Source organism: Centropristis striata, chromosome 10, assembly GCF_030273125.1.
Source record: "Centropristis striata isolate RG_2023a ecotype Rhode Island chromosome 10, C.striata_1.0, whole genome shotgun sequence".
Lineage (NCBI taxonomy): Eukaryota > Metazoa > Chordata > Actinopteri > Perciformes > Serranidae > Centropristis > Centropristis striata.
In genome coordinates, this window is record NC_081526.1 from 19,527,891 (window position 1) to 19,546,918 (window position 19,028).

The 19,028-nt window shown below is 38.5% G+C and overlaps 1 protein-coding gene across 1 annotated transcript in view; it reads right to left on the bottom strand.

Moving 5' to 3' along the window:
- xpo4 (exportin 4) overlaps positions 1-19,028 on the bottom strand; it is a 54,834-nt gene that overhangs the window by 13,730 nt on the left and 22,076 nt on the right. The window contains exons 7-8 of the mRNA XM_059343255.1: positions 9,615-9,772; positions 153-327 (exon numbers count right to left, since the gene is read on the bottom strand). Of these exons, the coding sequence (XP_059199238.1) occupies positions 153-327; positions 9,615-9,772 (333 nt within the window). The remainder of the gene's footprint in view (positions 1-152; positions 328-9,614; positions 9,773-19,028) is intronic.

Consider the following 19,028-nt stretch of genomic DNA (forward strand, 5'->3'; position numbering starts at 1 on the left):
GGAGACAAAGAGCAACACTTGAAATTCATTCAAGTCATTCATTCAGTCATTTTTTATGTAACAAGATGAATGAAATTGTGTGAAACATTTACAGAGAAGACGGTCAGACTTTTGAGAGTAAGAAGAAGGTGATGTTAGGAGTTAATACTCACCACCTCCTCGAAGGCGGCGCTCCGTCCAAACGAGCAGGTGAGCAGCGTGAGGCAGTTGATGAAGGAGGTGAAGAGCTCGCTGGGCAGCGCCGTTAAAGTACTTCGAGGAAACATCGTGATGAGATTGGAGATGATATTGGAGATGCCCACCGCCTCCGAGTCTTCAATCTCAATCCTGGGAACACAGATGATAAAATGTCAACTAAAGATGTGATCTACATACTTGAAAAGTAGATTTTTTTTAATCAATAAAATGAAAATGCTGTTTCGAGAATCAGGGAGATAAATTAAACAAAATGCATCTGACAATACTTTTATGTTCAGTACAGTGGTGAAATAAATACTCAGCAGGGTTTCCTCTACATGTAATTGATTGAATAATGTTCAGAATAATGTTTTTTGTTGTTGTTTTTTTTTTTTTTTTTACCTTGTTTTTATTTTGTTTTATGTTTATATTAATGTAAATTATTGAATGAAATGTGATTTTGGCACAAGACATGGCGTTTTTCATAAAATGTGACGCTACACTGCAAATACCCTTATTTTGAAAAACCAACACCGGAGTCACCACCTGCCTGTCTGGCTGCGGCGGCGCACGAAAGACAAAGAGAGTAGAGACAACAGTCTGACGTGGAGGGAGAGAAAAGGGTGAAAGAAAGGTACCAAAGCTAGGTTATATAAAAATTAAGTGCTCTCAGCCAGGCTGTAAACTATGCCATTAGATTCGGTAGTTGTGTATGCTTGCTACAGTACAAACATTCAGTTTTTTGTCATTATTTCAAATGTTAAAAAATGTCAAGTCTCACAGGAGACAGGAGGGCACAGTTGTGTATGTAGTTGTGCTACAGCCTTGTATTTTTACATTGTAGGTATTTTATTCCAATGGATGGACTGCCTTTTTTTTGTACACATTCTATGCAGGAAGAGATGTTTATTTGACTGTATTCAGTATAGGCTAGTTTAGTTATTTAACTTATATCTTTAATTTATTGTTGTTGTATTTGTTGTTTTGGCCTAGTGATACTGCAAGATCCTATTTTCAATTATTATTTTCAATTCATGTTCCGGAAACCCTATAGTAAATAATATATTTAGAAAGACATTCAGTTTGAAATAGTCATCATTTCACATTTCAAAATTCATGTTGTCGCCGTCGTCGTCGTCACCCTCCCTCTTCCACTCGGGCAGACCTCCCCCCACGGTTTAAAAAAATCCTGGAGGAAACCCTGCTCAGGTATTGTAATAAAATGCTAATATGTGGAATAACATCATCACACATGAATAAGATTGGGCTCACTGAAACCACAATAGTCTCAGTTTTCCAGTCATACCCAATTTATGCAATCACAACACTGATTAGAGACTCCAGTCTGCAGAAATATTCAGATACAGTAGACCAAAATAGCACATTTAACTGCATGAGAAAAACTCTGCTTTGTGCCTTAAACTGCATGCTATCAGCATAAAGCATGAAGGTTTATTGAGGTCAGAGGGTCGCTTTGAAAGTCCTCTTGTCGGTTATTCCTCAGCGCTAAAAAAATAACCCAATTTTGGATTATTATTTCCCCCACCGTCCAGACAAGGTATCATGACATGGTACCACTGGATTTCTTAGATTTTCTAGTTTGGCATCTTTTAGTTTATTTCCCCTGAGGGAGATTTGTCTTGGACTCAAGGGCTGCACACATACGTGCCTTGACAATGATAGTGAAACAACATATAAACAAACATTACAGCACTAGCTGTACCAATCACGACAACAAATGACGAATAACAAAAGTATTACACACACCCCGTGGTAAAACACCATGAAACTATTGCACACTCTACAGCCTCAAGCAAGTTTAAAAGTCTGATAGAGGCAGGAAGAAATTAGTTTTTGAAATGCGCTTACAGTGAGGGACTGCCAGACGGAAAGAGCTAATATTCTGTGTGGAGTTCATGTGATAGTTTATCTTCTGCAGCCTTAAAATTGAGTCAGGCCATCAAATCTTAAAGTGGTTATTATTAGCACTGAATCCATTTGCTGGCAGGTCGGGTGGAGCAGGATGTACCGGAGAAGGTAGAGAGGTCAATTTTTCCAGAACTTGAAATGTATTCCCAAGCTGGGGAAGCCCCTGGAAGAGCAGCTGGAGATGATGTTTCCCCGGCAGAGCTCTAGTATGGATGAGTTGAGCAAACTTTGGGTCTCATGTCTAGAGGCCTGTAAATCACCTCCAAACCAAGGACAAGTGTGAATATTGTCCTCTGCTAACGCTTTGTTTGATACTTTCAGTGCATTTTGGGGATAATAGTTATTAATAGTTCTCAAGAGTATATTTAGACATCGATGTTTCTACTTTTTACCAAACTAAAGTATCTGATTAAGTCTTCCACCACTGGTTCCAAATCAATTTCCTTCTCTTGACATAAAATATTAAACTGCTTCTTTCTCAGTTTCGATTCAAACCCGTACTTTGGCCCGAGGAAGGCTAGTTTCCACTCTCCTCCAGGGTGAGTCCGAGGCTACACTGGGGTCACTTTCCAGTTTACACACTGGTGACTGAGGTTTGGAAACAAGCATGAAAATGATCCTTAACCGAAACCTGTGGGCAACTTGACCCCTGAGCAGATTTCTACAGCTGTATCTGAGGTTATTTTTATGGTATTTCTGTCTCATGAGAACACGGATGATAGAAAGAATTGCTGTAATTACACTCCTCGTTTTTAAAGAAACTTTTGTCATCAGATCTGACCATGAAGTATGAAGTGACATGTGTGGACACACTAAATCCTGTTTGGCTCATGTGTTGTTCAAAACCAGATACAAGAGTGGCTTGTAATCTGAACTTCAAAGCATCTGGACAAATTGAACCACAGCGCCCCTAATATCAACTTGGAGATATTTAGGGAGCGCCAGCAAATTTTTGTAAGAACATTTAAAAGTGTCAGATAAAGCCAACGTTAACATGAAGATGTTCAGCAGGTTGTGTTCACCATTTTAATTATGGTTGCATTAGTTAATTATTGCTTGTTATCATCAATTTTGCAGGTCATGATCATAAACAAAAGTCAAAAAAATTTACAACAGGAAAAGTCACTTTATCCTTTTGAACTAGCCATATGCATCATAAAGAAGAATCAAACTTATAGTTGCCTGATTATTAACCATCTTATAATCACAACTTCCATTTAATATCTCCATGAAATCTTTTTTTTTTAATTCCTCTACATTTAAAACATACAAAGTGGTCTGATTTCTTTAAAAAACATGGAAGAAAAATATACAACTATGCTACACATCACATGACTAAACTGTAAGCAGACAGTTTATGTTCAAAATTAACAACAACATGCTGCCTGACTGTATTCAGAAAATGTTCAATCTAAGACAAAGCCATTATAATTTCATAGGGGTGTGAATATTTATGAAGTTAAAAACCAGAACCAACACCAAATCACGATGCACCACGGTAACAGCTGTTAATTTATGGAACAAATTGGAGAAAGACTTGAAAACTTGCAATACCATTAACTTATTCAAAAACTTACTTAAAAAATAGGATGATTAATTTATATAAGTTAGAGTAATGAGTAATAAGCTTCTTTCTTTTCTCTCTTTTGTGACTGCTTATTTCTTTTGTTGATAAATAACAGATTGTACATTTCTAATTTTTAAATTAACTTGAGTTGTAACAGGGTAGGCGTAATAAGCTATGCTTCAGCCTACGCCTTTTCGGTCCAAATGTCTATTATCAATTTTCTCTCTCTGTTTACATGTTGTTTACTTTGATCAATGTTTTTTTTCTGGTTTGTTTTGATGACATGTATTGACTGAAATAAACAGATACGAAACGAAATGAAACAGATGGGACAAAAACACATAACATTTCCAAAAAGTCAATGTATGTAGAGAAACGTAGAGTAGGAGGAACAAATTGGTGGTCAAATGAACAATAAAATACAGTCAGAATCAATGAAACCAGCCTGGAAAGTTTTGGGATAGATCCAAAAACATGTTTCTAATTTAGAAACATACTTTACAAGCAATGTGTCTCTATAGTTGCAGCAGTGTAACACTACAAATATATACAGCCTAAAACTATTACAAAGCAACGAAGGCCACAAAAACAAAAAAAAGGAAATCTCCACGAGCATGCAACTATATATAAATGTATGTGCATTATTAATATATTTGTATTAATATGAATTACTGAAAGTTTTCAAAGAAAACTGATGTTGACTGTGAGTGAGAATGCACAATTTTACTGACATAACTGAGGGACTGATGAGAGTTTCTAAGTGATATTTACCAGTAAAAACATGAAATGAAAGGAGAATGTTAATAAGGATCCCAAAATATGGCTTTTTTCATATAATGATTGAAGATTTGCAATCAATGCATGTACTGAGCAGAACATATTAAAGGTGGATAATTAAAGTCATCAGTGAAGTTTAAAGTCAATTTTGCTGACGCTATGTCTAAATGATCTTAGACTAATTATTTCTTTACTGCAGTTTTTTTTGTCATTTATCAGCGGACATGACCGCAGAATAGATTTGTGCTAAAAATAAAAAATCTGAATTATCAGTCGGTCTACTCATGAGTGCATGCCAACCTGTGTTGCTTTCCAGGGTTTTCTACAATTCTGCTCAGTGAAAGATGAAAGCTCACAGTACTGACGTTTAAAGGGAAATCCTCTTTTACACCTCTACTAAACCAGCACCTCCCCTGAAGCCGTCTGTGTATTTTTGTCTTTTTTTGTGTTGCCTTTGCTGCACCATAAAAAGCAAAAGTCTTAATCCTGGATTTGTGTTTGAGCAAACACACCTCTCCACAGTGAGTCGCAGAGGAACGCTGTGAGAGAGGCCTCGCTAACCCCTATCAGATGGAGTTAAATTGCGAGCAGAACTGTTCAATCATTGCAGATCGGCCATCCCTCTCCGCATGGTTTTCCGATGAGGCAATTGGAAAAAAGCTCCAAGAATAGGTGATTACAGACGGAGCAGGAGAGGAGGGAAGAGAGAGGGAGTGAGTGAGAGCCAGTGAGAGAAAAGAGAGGGAGACAGAGAGAGACCCCTACTCACTGGATCACATGCTCCAACAACAAGCTGGTGTGCACATTCAAGTGTGTGTCTCAGTTATTTATACATGTGTGTGTGGCCCCTTAATTCAGATCAGAACCACTTTGACTACAGACACGCCCACTTACATAAAACACTTCTCCTGTACTTATTGACCCCAGATAATCACACAGTTCCCATGAACACCATTTTTACTGTTAATACAAAAGCCACAACATGATTGAAATAGAATTACAGCCTTGCATACTTGGTGCACGCCTCCGCCAACCTCTGTTCTCTTTCTGCTCAGACTTATATACGAAGGCAAGACTTTGAAGGAATTTATTTAAAAAAAAAAGGTATTTGGACTATTCTGGATGAAACAATCACCAAAGTTTCAAGGTGGACCCCCAAGATTAGAGTCACCAATTTAGTATCTGACCAAATGTGAAATATGGTCACAATCTCCTCCTTTTCCCCCTGGTAACATGATTAGTGTATGAATTCTTGAGTTATGGCCAAATATATGTTTTTGTGAGGTCACAGTGACATTTGACCACTAAAATCTAATCAGATCATCCTCGAGTTTAGCTGCAAGATTTGAAGATATTCCCTCAAGGTGTTCCACATGTATCGCGTCATGAGACTGGGCAGGCCTGTCACAATGGCTATTTTTGTTCAGTGATTATTGCGATATAATTGTAATTTCAAGACCAATTTATGCCACTGATATAATGATAATATAATAATATTATAATGCAAGTGCACGCTTTCAAAGAGCAATTAACTTTTAATTTTTAAGAATATTCACACATGAATGTGAAAAAAACATTAAAATATCCTCAATATATAAAAGAAGATGGCAGAAGTTATGTTTTATTTCTGTTCATTGGGCTTAGTCGTGAAAACATGCTTCCAGGTCTTATAATACTGGGTAAAACCTGCTGTTTGTCAAAAATAATGTCAACTAAAGTGTTGGTAAAATTATTAAGTAAACAAACCTGCATTTAAACACAACGGGATATATCCCAAATGATTGTGGTCATGTCAATATATCATATGATAAGTCCATATTGTAATTATCATGACAGACCTATGAATGTGACAAATAAAAGAATAAAAAAATATAAAAAATGACAGCAGTTGTATGTCTGGTGTTTGGGCGGTCGGTTGAAAAAAACGGTACATTTTAAGACATCACTTTGAGTTTTAGCAAACTTATGGATATTTTTCACTGTTCTCCTTTACAGCCGTAGAGACCCAGAAGAGTGAAAAACTTGGGGAAAGTTCTTTGCTCTACTGCACTTTGGCATTACAAGGTGAGTAAGGGGAATGTTTCCCCTTTTAATGTTTTGAAGCTCATGCAGACTCTAAACACCTCCGCTGCCACCACATCGCCAAGCTGCTAAAAACAGAGCAGTAATCTTGTTTAATGCATCTTCCTTAAGCTCAAAAATACACTGTGAACCCCTGCAATGCAGTACACAGGAACAATCAATAAGCTCCACACAATGAGAGAAAAAGCCACAAGATAACACGACTCATAATGTTTCTCGGCACAAGATCACCAGCTCTATTTCTTCAGATGACCTCTGCTAACAAGCAGTCGATACAGGAATCACAGACCGTTTCTCTGGTGCCAAACACCTGCAGACACTAACTTTAAATGTAATGTCAGTAAATATCTCATGTCAGCCATGAATTAACTCGAGTGTGACTTATGTTTTGTCATTATAATATATGTGGTCTGAAGGCAAAAATGGAGTCTGTAGGTAACTTTGGCAATGAATCCCTGATTTCTTGAGTTAACCCTATAAAGCCTGAACCATGAAATAATTGCCAGAAAATTCAATTTTTGTAAAAACTGAGTGCTTATTAACCTGCTGACGAATTTTAATAAATAAATAAATTGCATATATGAATTCTAATTTGTATCATATTTGATACATCAGGTCTTTTTGTGCATTTTGTTGCTCACAAAGTTTGTTTTTCTCGAACTAACAAAAACATATAAACCCTAACATTTTTAACCTATTAAGACTTTGACTTTTCCTTTTTCCTCAAACATGCAAAATACATATTTTTTCCATATAACGCAACATCATACATCTGCAGATATGAAGTTTTTTAATGCAGCAATGACTGATCCATTCGTGGAACCTGCATATCATTTTTGCTACATCTGGTATTTTTGTGCAATTTGTTGCTCAGTTTGTTTATCTTCAACACATGTATACATCAGGTTTTTGATGATGTAGAGGTCTCAAAAATAACTGTATCTAATATGATACACTTGGCTTTATAGGGTTAAGATTGTATTTCTGCAGAGCAGATGCTCAAGACAAAAACTAAAAAGCTCTGATTAGACTCAACTCAGAAGGAAGTACTAAGGAAACTCAGCTTTGCTTTTTGGGACAGAGTATAATTATTTCCTTTGCTCAGGACACCCGGTTCAGTACTGCTTAATAAAGGGATTTTCAGATTAATAAATTGAACTGGACACACAATTGGTTCTAGTAGAAAGTGATCACCATTTCTGATGGATGAACTTGTTTTGGGGCAACAGGTCACCACAAATGTAACAAAAGCTCTGATTTCAGAATTGAATGAGCCCAAATTTTAACTTTATAATTGTATTTTATCAATTTAATAGTTCTGTGTTTTTTCCCCTTTTCATTAAAATATCTGGAATAAAATAAGTGCTGCTAATATGTAATTTACAAAAAAAACCGAAGGAATAAGTTGGAATGTTAAATATATTTTGGTGACTTATTGTTCTCAAATTCTGGATGAAACTTTGAAAGTCCTTTTTGTGTCTTTATTTTATGATTTTCTGTTGTATTTTCTTCTGATCGGAAAAGGTGTTATTAAATAAAAAGATGAGTTTCCTGATTTATCATCATTACCATTTTCTTAGACATATTCTGTAACAGTGGAATAGTGATTTGTGTGTGTGCGTGTGTGTGTGTGTGTGTGTGTTCCTGTCTTTGTCCTGTTTGTCATTGTTATTTAAAAACAGTAAGGGTCAGGCAACTCTATATCAGATTAGAGGATTATAAGAGTGTAGTATTTATACACATTGAACAAATCAACACTCAGTATTAATGGTTGCTAGTGATGATTTCTATTTCCAGTTGTATAAAGGTATAATTTGATCTACTTTCATTCACATTAAGTTGTTTTTAAGCGGAAAGTGGGAAAACATAAATTCTTGGTTAACTATTTGTTCCTGAACTGGAAGACAAGCTCGTCCTTCACTTCCCTCTCCAGCCAGTTTCCCACAGAGTGTACAGATGCTAGAATCAGAGGCCATTAAAACACAGACTCAACAAGCAATTACTTCCTGTAAATAAAGCAGAAATGGCACAGTATGAGTCACAGTCCTGCTGACGTTGGCCTCCATCACTTGTTGAGCCTCTGAATTTAAGGAACATGAAATCCTTGAGATACTGGAGGGAGATAAACAGCCACTGAGACTGCATCCAAGGTAATATCACAGTAACTGTGCTTACTGCCTTGTGAATGCCACCATAGGTGCAGCTGAAATAGGCAGCAGAGGTTTTTATAAAAAACTTAAATTTAGATTTGTTTGTGCCGTTATTACACAATATCATTATACCTATTATTTTGTTAATGTAGTCTAATTTTCTTTCTTTGACTTCATGTGGTTTTTATGAGAATGAGAATGTCTTTATTTTCCAGAACATCCCTGCACAAAAAGATGAATTTAACAAAGGGAAAGTTCAATTTTAGTGCATTAAGGTGCAAAACACCTTAATGGACATGTCAGAATTAGTTCCATCTGTTTCTAAAGCATCACCCGACAGTGTGGTGGAAATTACTATTCTCATTTTTTACAGATTATAAAGCATAAAATAAGATTTGCTAAATTGTCAAAAGATAATGCAGAGATTAATTTGACTGCAATAAAAAAAACTGTTAAATGGTTGCAGGTAACTGCAGCTGCTTTGCAAACAATGGAATATTCTTCATTAACAGGATTTACATTTAAATTTACTTTTTGTTCTTTAATTTGGCTACTGGAATCGCAGATTTAGAAGATTTTGGGATCTCTTCCCAAATAAAATGGATATAATAATAATAATAATAAAAAATAAAATAATAATAATAATAAAAAAAATAAAATAATAATAATAATAATAATAAGAGGAATACTGTGATTACAGTGACCAATGACCGAGATATCTCAGTTTCGTTTTGAAGAGGTGAACCAACAAACTACTGGTGGAAATGTTTGTCTGTTGCTTAGAGTCACGCCACCAGCATGGCTTAAAACACAAAGTCATACTGAATGACTTTCATTTCTTTAAGCTACTACAGACTGAGCCAAGAACTGAGAGGAGTTCTGAGCCACAGACAAACTGCAAATTAAGTTTTCCAGCAGAGTGACACACTGACCCGTTGATCATGCTGAGCAGGCCCTCCACCAGGTGGGCCAGGTAGGAGACCTGGGCACTCTCATCGGGGAAGATGGGCCCGTGCATGGAGGCCAGCTGGGCCAGGCACTGCAGGGAGTCCTGGGCCATGTCCGAGTCCTCACGAATCTTCCTGTGTACCTGCGAGGAGAGAGAAGAAATCAGAAAGGTTTCAGTCTCTGTTTTCAAGAGGACTCTTATCATTGCTGTAAAAAAAAAGTACACTGGGAAAAAAGACAGAAAATTGTGTGGAAAAACTTCTGCGCACTCACTTTGAACAATTTGCTGAAAAAGCATAGATCATTACAATCTTGTCTCTTTGCCCGCTTTTCCCTTTTTTAATAAAGAGAAAAGCTAAAGTGAGCACTGAGTGTGGTCTGATAGTGTCTCGGGAGGTCAGGTCAGGATCACCTGCAGAGCAGCTACATAATCAGCAACTACACTTGAGCGCAGCTGAGGTCATTCAGACCAATCTCCTCGTCTCCTCTGTGTCCGTTTGTAAAGTACATATTAATTTGAGCTTCTTGTATTTTTATGCAAATGACTTAAGTTATATTCTTTTGCCATAACTTTGGACAGCTAACATGATATAAACTTGTAAGAAATTCAGGTTTCACCTCAAATAAACCTAAAATCGAAGTTCAAGCACACAAGTCATGATTATAAATTAAAAATCAAAAAAACTCTTTTGCCCAAAGCGACCAGCCACTCATTCGAGTATCATTGTTTTTATTCAGGCTAGTATAAATATCTTACGTCCATTCAACACAATAAGTTACATTTGAAGCAACTAAAAAAAAAAATCAACTAAAACATTAGTTGATAATTTTAGTTCTGAGATCCTCCAGACATATTATATAAATATATTCTTTTAATGACAAGAATTGTAAAATTAAGACTAATCCTAAAGACGATATGTTTTTCATTTAAACAAAACAGATCTACGTATTGTTGTTCATAACTGCTTTAGATAGCAACAGTGGCAATGTGTTTGATTCAGGTCTGATAGTGCTGATGGAAACTTAACAACAACAGCCTCCTGCGTACACATTAACTACTGCATATGTCTCACATGACGTTTCCTGAGAGCACAACAACAACATACAAAACTAATGTCACCGTCTACAGTATGTAAGCAACATATTCAAGACCTCTGAACATGAAATTCAAGACTTTAATATATTTAATTTTAACTGAAATACATTATTTTCCTTGCAGATGCAGGTTGGTGTTAAGTTTCTGAAAGGAGAAACAGGGACACCTGTCACATCCCCTTAATACAGTGTGAAATTAAATTTAATCTTAATCCAAAAGTATTGATTATGCTCCGATGCTCTGGCAATGCTTTGATGCTTTTTATAAATGAAACTTAAAAACAACCCGCATAATTCTAATTGCTAAAGAAGGTAATCACAGTCTGCTGGCCGAGGCCGCAATCCTCCGCAGTAACATAATCAAGGGAGAAAGTTATGGGTGCAAGATTACAATTCAAAAGCCACTATTCACTATTCTTTTTTCCCCCTTCTTTTATGCCCGTGTTGCGTCTCTGAACAGATGACTGTACTGTACGATTACGCTTGTTAAAAGAAAAAAAAGTTTAAAATAATAATAAAAAACTACGCACAGAATACCACTTCGACATAGAAATTGGTCAGTCGAGATTGAGAAGGTGAACCTGCCTCATCGTCCTGTTACCACTTTCACAAACAGACCTGCTGATTCCAGTCAGGATTAATACTCACTGGTGTTTCCCACCACCGAGCAAGCCAAGCCGAAAGCGAAATGGCGAATTGATTTCTTTCAACACGTCCGTCTCCTCAGACACTTCGACCCCCTCAAACAAACAATCACTGAGCTCGTCTGAGCCCACAGACAACCTCAATCAAGCCCAGAGTGGGAGAACGTATCCGGCTTGTGATGGGGGAAAAAAAAAAGAAGATCTGCTCGATTCAATCTCATCTCTGTTCTGAGCTTCTGTTCGAATGTGGGATTTGGGGGTTTGTCCGTGCCGAGCTGTCACACTCCAGCAAAAGAAGAGGCATTGTTGGTTTCAACTGTGCACGCAGCCAGACACACGCGTTACAGTACAGCAGCAGTAAAAGCACTGCGAGTCATCACAGCCTCTCAGCAACATGGGTTTCCACTGGCAGTACGACGTCTGGAGCTCAGCTGCCTTCCTCCTGTGGCTCTCTCCTCAGCCAGCCGGAGCCCTTAGTCCGCTTTCTTTTTCTTTTCCCTTCTCTTGAGCTGTCATCCTCTTAAATCCAGAGTGAGTGCTTCTTCACCGGCTCCACAAACCATGCCAGCGCATGGCCCCATCGCAGAAGCAATCAAACTTTCAACCTCCCTCTCCTTGTTGCTTCTTCCTGCTCCTCCTCTCAAAACCTCTCCCCTTCTTACTCCCTCCCTTCAAATTCTTTTTCTCACTGCCTCTCCCAACTCCTCCTCCCCTCTCTCCGCTTTCCAGTTGGGGTGCCCGTTTAGTTGTAAGCCACACTGCTGGGAAGAGATCTTAGATGCTAACGTAGCGTAGCCACAATAGTCTTTGCTGTTGCTGCTGCTGCTGCTCTCTTCCAGAGCGTGAAGTCATCCTCTGGAAGAGCTCAGCGAGAGGAGCCGGAGGAGGAGGAGGAGGAGGAGGAGGAGGAGGAGGAGGAGGAGGGGTGAGTGAGTGAGTGAGTGAGAGAGAGAGGGGTGGGAGAGGTAGTGCAAGGCCAAAGGATTGAACAGCGCGAGCTCTGAAAAAGCAGCTGCACCAGCGAACGATCCATGCGATGCCAGTAATGTCAGTCGCCTTGAGTCTGACTATAGTTAGAGATACACAACGTGTGTGTGCGTGCGTGTGTGTGTGTGTGTGTGTGTGTGTGTGTCAGTATGCAGGGAGTGGGATGGATGAAATGAGAGAGAGAACAAGATACAACAATATGGAACATTTGGAGAATGCAGCTCAGATGATGGTGGACTGATTAATCAATGGATTTGGTATCAGTAACCTGTGGCGTAGTCATAGCTGCTAATTCAGTGGAATATTATGTAAATCAAAACTGCATTCTTAAATGTTAAATGATGTCTACACAAAGATTGACCAGTAGTGGATTTTTCTAAGTTGACATAATTATAGTTTGCAGCAGATCAACGTGGATTGGGAGTACAGAGTATACACTGAAGTTTCTTTTTAACTGATTATGGTAAAGAACTGAATTTGAATTCTTCTGCAAAATTCCCTATAAAAGCCAAAGTAGGTCTACGTTAGTGACTTCGAAAAAAATTAACAATATATACCTTTCAAAATACCAAATTAAGAAACAACCAAGACCTTGAGCAACACCATGGCGTTATTAGTTTTTCCCTTGTTAAAATTAACCTTGATTGAAGTGCAATTTCACCCCCTTTCCAACAAGTGAGCAAGGCATGGTTGGTACCAATGGATTCCTATAAGTCTAGTTTCATCAGATACACTGTGGCATTAAAAATGAGGATGCTGCATCCTCTGAGTTAAAAGGTTAAAATATAAAGATTACCAAATATGGTCAGTTATCTCAAGAATCAACTAGCTATCGGTTATTGCCATTGTCTGAAAAAAATCCACATCATGCAACCTTTGAATTACAGATGAATGCTAAACCTGAATACATTTTCTAAAGGATTTGACAGGACAAGGATTTGAAAAGCAGATCTGGAACTAGAATTAAAAAAAAAACGAGTATTGGGGTTCAACACATGGCCCTATTGGAGAAAGAATAAATCTGGGGGCAATAAGTGATGAGAAAAGAGAGTCGAAACAAAAGAGTAAGAAAATGTTCTGTAATGAGAACAATCTGAAGAAAGGCAGGTAGACAATGAGGTGAGAGAGAGGGTGAAGGAAAGAGGATGAAGCTGGACGACACAGCAGGAGAGAGAAAGAGAGCGGAGGGGAGGAAGAGAATGATATTTATAGAAGGAGACAAAGCCTGGTGTCTGTTACCTCGGGGGCTCAGAGGCTCATCTTTCTGTTTTTTCAAATCAACACTATGCTTCCAACTTATTGTCTTTCGCTCTCTTCTCCACCATCAGCCTCTCTCTCCCTCCCTCTCTGTCTCTCACCCTCTCTCAGATTGGGTTACTGTCTGCCTGCAGGCCAAGTCAGAAGAGAATCAGCCTCTGCTGCAGCCTCATCAGTCCCTGCACTCCACACTGATTGTGTTTACTGGCTAAACACGAAATGCTTCACTCTGTGTGCTCTCATACTCCTATCTCTGTGACGAGGAGGGTAGGCTTTTATCATGCATCAGTACAGCAATATATATATAGAAATATGTAGAAACTATTGATTAAAAAAACAAACAAACAAACAAACTGGAATGCCCGTTTTTGGATAATCTAAATGATGAAATATTGAAAAATGACAGTATTTTTACACATTGATGCAACAATGCTTGAATAATGTGATAAAGGGGGTTTGTACTTGTTGCAACATATCCCACAGTGTTCTGGCAAAGTCTTCCATGATTGACAAATTTCTATTGTCTGACATTATATAATGTCATGTCGCTGATACCTATTACAGAATATAAGACTCATTGTGTGCAGTCAGCATGTTATACTTTCTTAATTCACTGTGACAGAGAAAGTGAGCCTTTCTTCATCGTGTTCCATCTCGACTTCACTTTTGACAAATTTCTTTAAGTCTTTAAGTTCTTTAAGTGGAATGACTGTAGGTGCAGTCACAGTTTTAAAGAGGAGACATGTATAAGCTCCATACTGCAGCTACAGCAGCTATTTTTTTTCTGACCGATAACTGACCCTTGTTAACCAAATCAACTGTTGACAAGCTCACACATCCAGGAGAGTTGGAGGCTCAGACATATGCTGCAGACTTTGTCGTGGACACATGCAGCTACGTCCCTAACCTTCTCTCATCATGCCCTTATCACACTGTTGGTGCTTTTGTTCCGGTGCTCTGCACAGATCTGATACAGAAATCTGCCCGCCTGCACTACTCCCTGGCACTCTAAAGCTCTGGGCACTGCAGACAATAACCTTATAGTTTGAGGTTCATAAAATGTACCAGTATATCTCCTCGATAGTTTGACTGCGAGATTGTTACGTGCATCTGTCTGGCTAAGCGGAGTATTGTGACTCTGTGTTAGTAGGAAGTTCAATTTAACTATCTAGTCCTCATTGATATAGTGACATGTAGCTCACAACGGATTACTACGGATACCTGGCTGACAAAGACACAAAGCTAAAATGCAGCTTTCTAGTGGCTAAGCTCTAAAATTGCACATATGCTTGCACATGTCTCCTCCATAAGTACTAGCCTGTATCAGGCAATATTCTTGTTGTTTGTTAGCGGTTATTTATTCATCTTTAGGCATGTGCTTGTAATGGTTTAGGGTAGAGATTTCACTATATCATTGAGGGTCCGCACAAGTATTGAAGTACAAACTTGAGATGTGTTTGCAGTGTTACTGTAGTGTGTGTGTGTGTTCATGTCAATTTTACACAGTGAAATAAACCAGATGCATTCAAAAGTCTTGGATGTGTGTGCGTTTTTGTGTTTGCATACGGGAACACACTCAATCACAATTTGAAGCTGCTCTCTAATCACTCAAAGCCAAACAGAAACTAAAAACTCAGAGAAGCACAAACAGAAAAAAAACACTGCTGCGGCCAAAAATACAGACACTTAATTTTGTGCCGTCTCCTTTCTCTTCTTCTTCTTTTTGTTAGGTTAGGTGTTCAATGTGGCTACAAGGTGTTAAAAATCGACAAAAGTGGAGAGTGTTTATCTTGAAGGAGGCCAACAATCATCGGGGTTGTTCTTCCTTTTCAATCTACCACAGACAATTTACCCCTAACCCTCTCTCACACTGCAAATTGCATCCACGTTTCACTCTCTCCAAATTGTCTTTTTCTATTCCATCTTTTTTTCTTTGTCTTTCAAAAATGATATATCCCCTTTTCTTTTCCTGCACCTCCTCCTTTGCTTTTTTCCTTGCTTTCTCATGCATTTACCCTGAATCTTTTCTTATCCTCTCAACTGTCCTTTCTTTTCATCCGTCCCAGAGTCCCTGAGTTATAGCCATCACCAGCTGAAGTGGAAAACCGATGAAAGGCTATCCACAAAAACCTTGAATGCCACCTGAAACATCAGATTAAAACACCTTTTCTGCAGCAAAAATGGTGGCGAAAAAACTGTTTAATTATTTAGCTGAATTCAACAAAACATGCTCGCCAGGTCAGTCAGAAGGGAGCTGTCGCCCTCAGGCTTTGCAGCAACCAACAGCCTCATTAATGATCTGGCTCCAGTGATACTGTATTGTTCTGCAGATGTACTGTGATTATCATGAATGAACTTGCAGACTGACCTGAGCCATCCTTGTGATTAGGGCTTCCCCCTCTTAATGAAGACCAAAATGACTAATTAGGCGATTAATCGACTAAGATTTCTTTGGGCAAATAGTCATTCCTTAAGCAGCAATTTTAATTTTTCTAAGAAAACTTTGTGGGCTTCCTTTTTGGAGCTTTTGTTTGATTCTAGATATGAGAGATATGTTTATACAATTATTTTATTATTCTAATAAATGTTTTTGTTATCCGTCCAGTATTTGGTAGTTTATTATAACCAGGGCTGCAATATACACCAGTGCATTATCCAAATCACTATCTACAATTTATTTTAGAGACAAAATGTGTGTCAAAATAACTTCTGTATTAGGTATCGATGTGCTGCAAGATGTATTGAAAAAAATCTTTTGTTCAGTAGAGATCTCAATATGATCATCTGAATATGAAAATTTGAAAAAAATATGGAAAAGAAATGATCAGTTCCCTCCAATGTTATGAATCCTATGCAGCCATAATTATAACTAAATTTTGATAATTTAGCTAATAATTTCTATAAGCTACAATAACGTGCTCACCATTGCACAGTTCCACATTCTTCTTTTCCTTTTAGTGATGTTGCTGCATTCCCAGACGTAAGCATTTAACGTATCAATTTGCAAAACTACAATATAAAACCTGAATAGTCTTTGAGTAGGAGTAAAAAAAAAAACCCAGCATGAATATTTGGATGAGAACAGCAGCCTATTGGCTCCCAACACTGATCTGTGATGGAGCCCTGGAGCCAGTTAATGGGAGACTGACAGACACCCACCCACTGAGGGACGGAGACTCCCCGCTCAGAGCCGCTCAACAGGCTGACGAGTGTGTGTGATGGGTGGGTTACTGTGGTTGTTAACAGGGGCCCCTAATCCTTGGGCTGGGCTCTAATCCTGCCACCAGTCTGTTGTGGACTGTGACCCTGATGGCGCGTGTCTCTGAGTACCCCCTACACACACACACACACAGACACAGACACAGACACACACACACACACACACACTGAGCCAACCTGTTACCCCTCACAGCTGAGGAGATGCAGCAGCTGAGACAGCAGAGGACCCCATTAAATTGAATAAAAACACACACACGCACAACACAGATCCGTGTACAGAATACACACAAACACGAATTGACAAAATCCCACAGAGACAGATATGCGCCAACACACAAAAATGCACACAACACCACCAGGAGGATGCTGTCTCACACACACACACACACACACACACACACACACACACACACACACACACACACACACAGACAGCTGACAGGGCCACAGCAGCCTTACAATAACAAACAGTTGAGCTACTAGAAATACCAGAGCGCGAGATGAGACCGAAGGCCTGAAAACTGAAACCAACACAAGCATCCTGCAGATGCCAGGAGCAAAGAGGACCGACCGAGAAATGAGAAACATTTTTATTCATGCCAAACTGCAGCGAGCAGCCAATCAGATCCTTGATTAAGCCCTATTATATTTGTGCATCAAACCTCTGATTACAGTTGCTGCTTAGAGTCGATAAGTTATTTTTGATTGCTTTGTGAAGTCAGTCACAACAATCAGACTGAAACTTTTTCAAGACTGTCAATGAAGGTTAATTATCAAGCACAGAGATGGAAAAGAACTACAAATAAGCAATCTCTAGAGTGTACAATAAATATTTCACAAGTCATCAGAATAAAACTTAACCCTCTGAATCCCAACAAGCTGTTACAGGTTTTTTTTTGGTCTTTTTACATTTTACTCAGAATATGACAAATCAGTAAAAAATAAAAGACACTTAATTTCTCTGATATATATATTTTTTTTTTTAAATGTGAAGGCAAGAAACCAAGTACCCAAATTGGGTCTCCACATTTTATACATTTTGAACTATTTGCATTTTTACAACCTCTACTTACAACCTTTTACAACCGGGGCGGCTGTGGCTCGGTTGGTAGAGTGGTTACATACTGGCCGGATGGTTGGTGGTTCGATCGCAGATCATGGCAGCCTACATGTCGAAGTATCCCTGAGCAAGATACTGAACCCCAAGTTGCTCCCAATTCCCAATGGTGGCAGGTGGCACCAGTTTTTCCTGGTAGCCTCAGCCACCAGTATGAATGTGTGTGTGTGAACAGGTGAATGAGTGTAGTGTGTAGTGTAAAGCATTATGGATCAAATCGCTATACGAGTGCAGTCCATTTACCATTTAATCTCTCCTGTCCTGTCCTCTCTGCTCTGTGTAAACAGGTTTTCAGTGTATATGTGACCGTTTGTCTCAGCAGACCAAATCATGGTTTGGCTTCACAATGTCGCTGAGGAGCAGAATTTATTGTTTTTAACAGGATCTAGTTATTCCACATGGGTTATTTCGAGCAACATTTTAAATGAGACATGTAGAATGAAGTTATTTTGACAAAGGCACACCTTACCACTGTAAAAGGAGATGACATGATTCAAAGATGAGAATAAAAGAAAAAATATAATTCAATGACACCCATAACACGGCTAACAAATATTACTGAGTTACCACTAACTCTCTGAAGATGCTATTTTCACTTTATTGGCATGTGGCTTGTGTTTATGAATTTTGCAGCAAGGCTAGTTTGCAAAGAAAGGGGCCAATGTGGTGCCAGAAGTATGCATATTACATAATTTAAATACATGCAAATATTACAGGAGCACCCAGATGTTATTTGTTTGGCTGCACAGTTAGGGTTGCACTTCACTTTTTATGGAGTATTACAGTTTCTTTTTGACTTATTTGCGCATGTTTAGTGGCTGCAAAAGCTGTTTGCAAGCTTCACCTGTGTATGTGCTACTGAATGACGAAAGTGGGACAGAATTTCGTGGCAGGCAAAAGCCCTGACTTGTCAAGATGTTAAAGACATTTTACCAGAAAAGACAATAACTTTATATGAATATAATATTTATATAAATCAAGAAGTGCAGCGGTAAATGGCAGGAGGAGGCTAAAAGGCTGAGTTATGGAGAATATCTGGAGATGGGCACCAGAAGGTTTGGACGGATGCTGACTGGAAG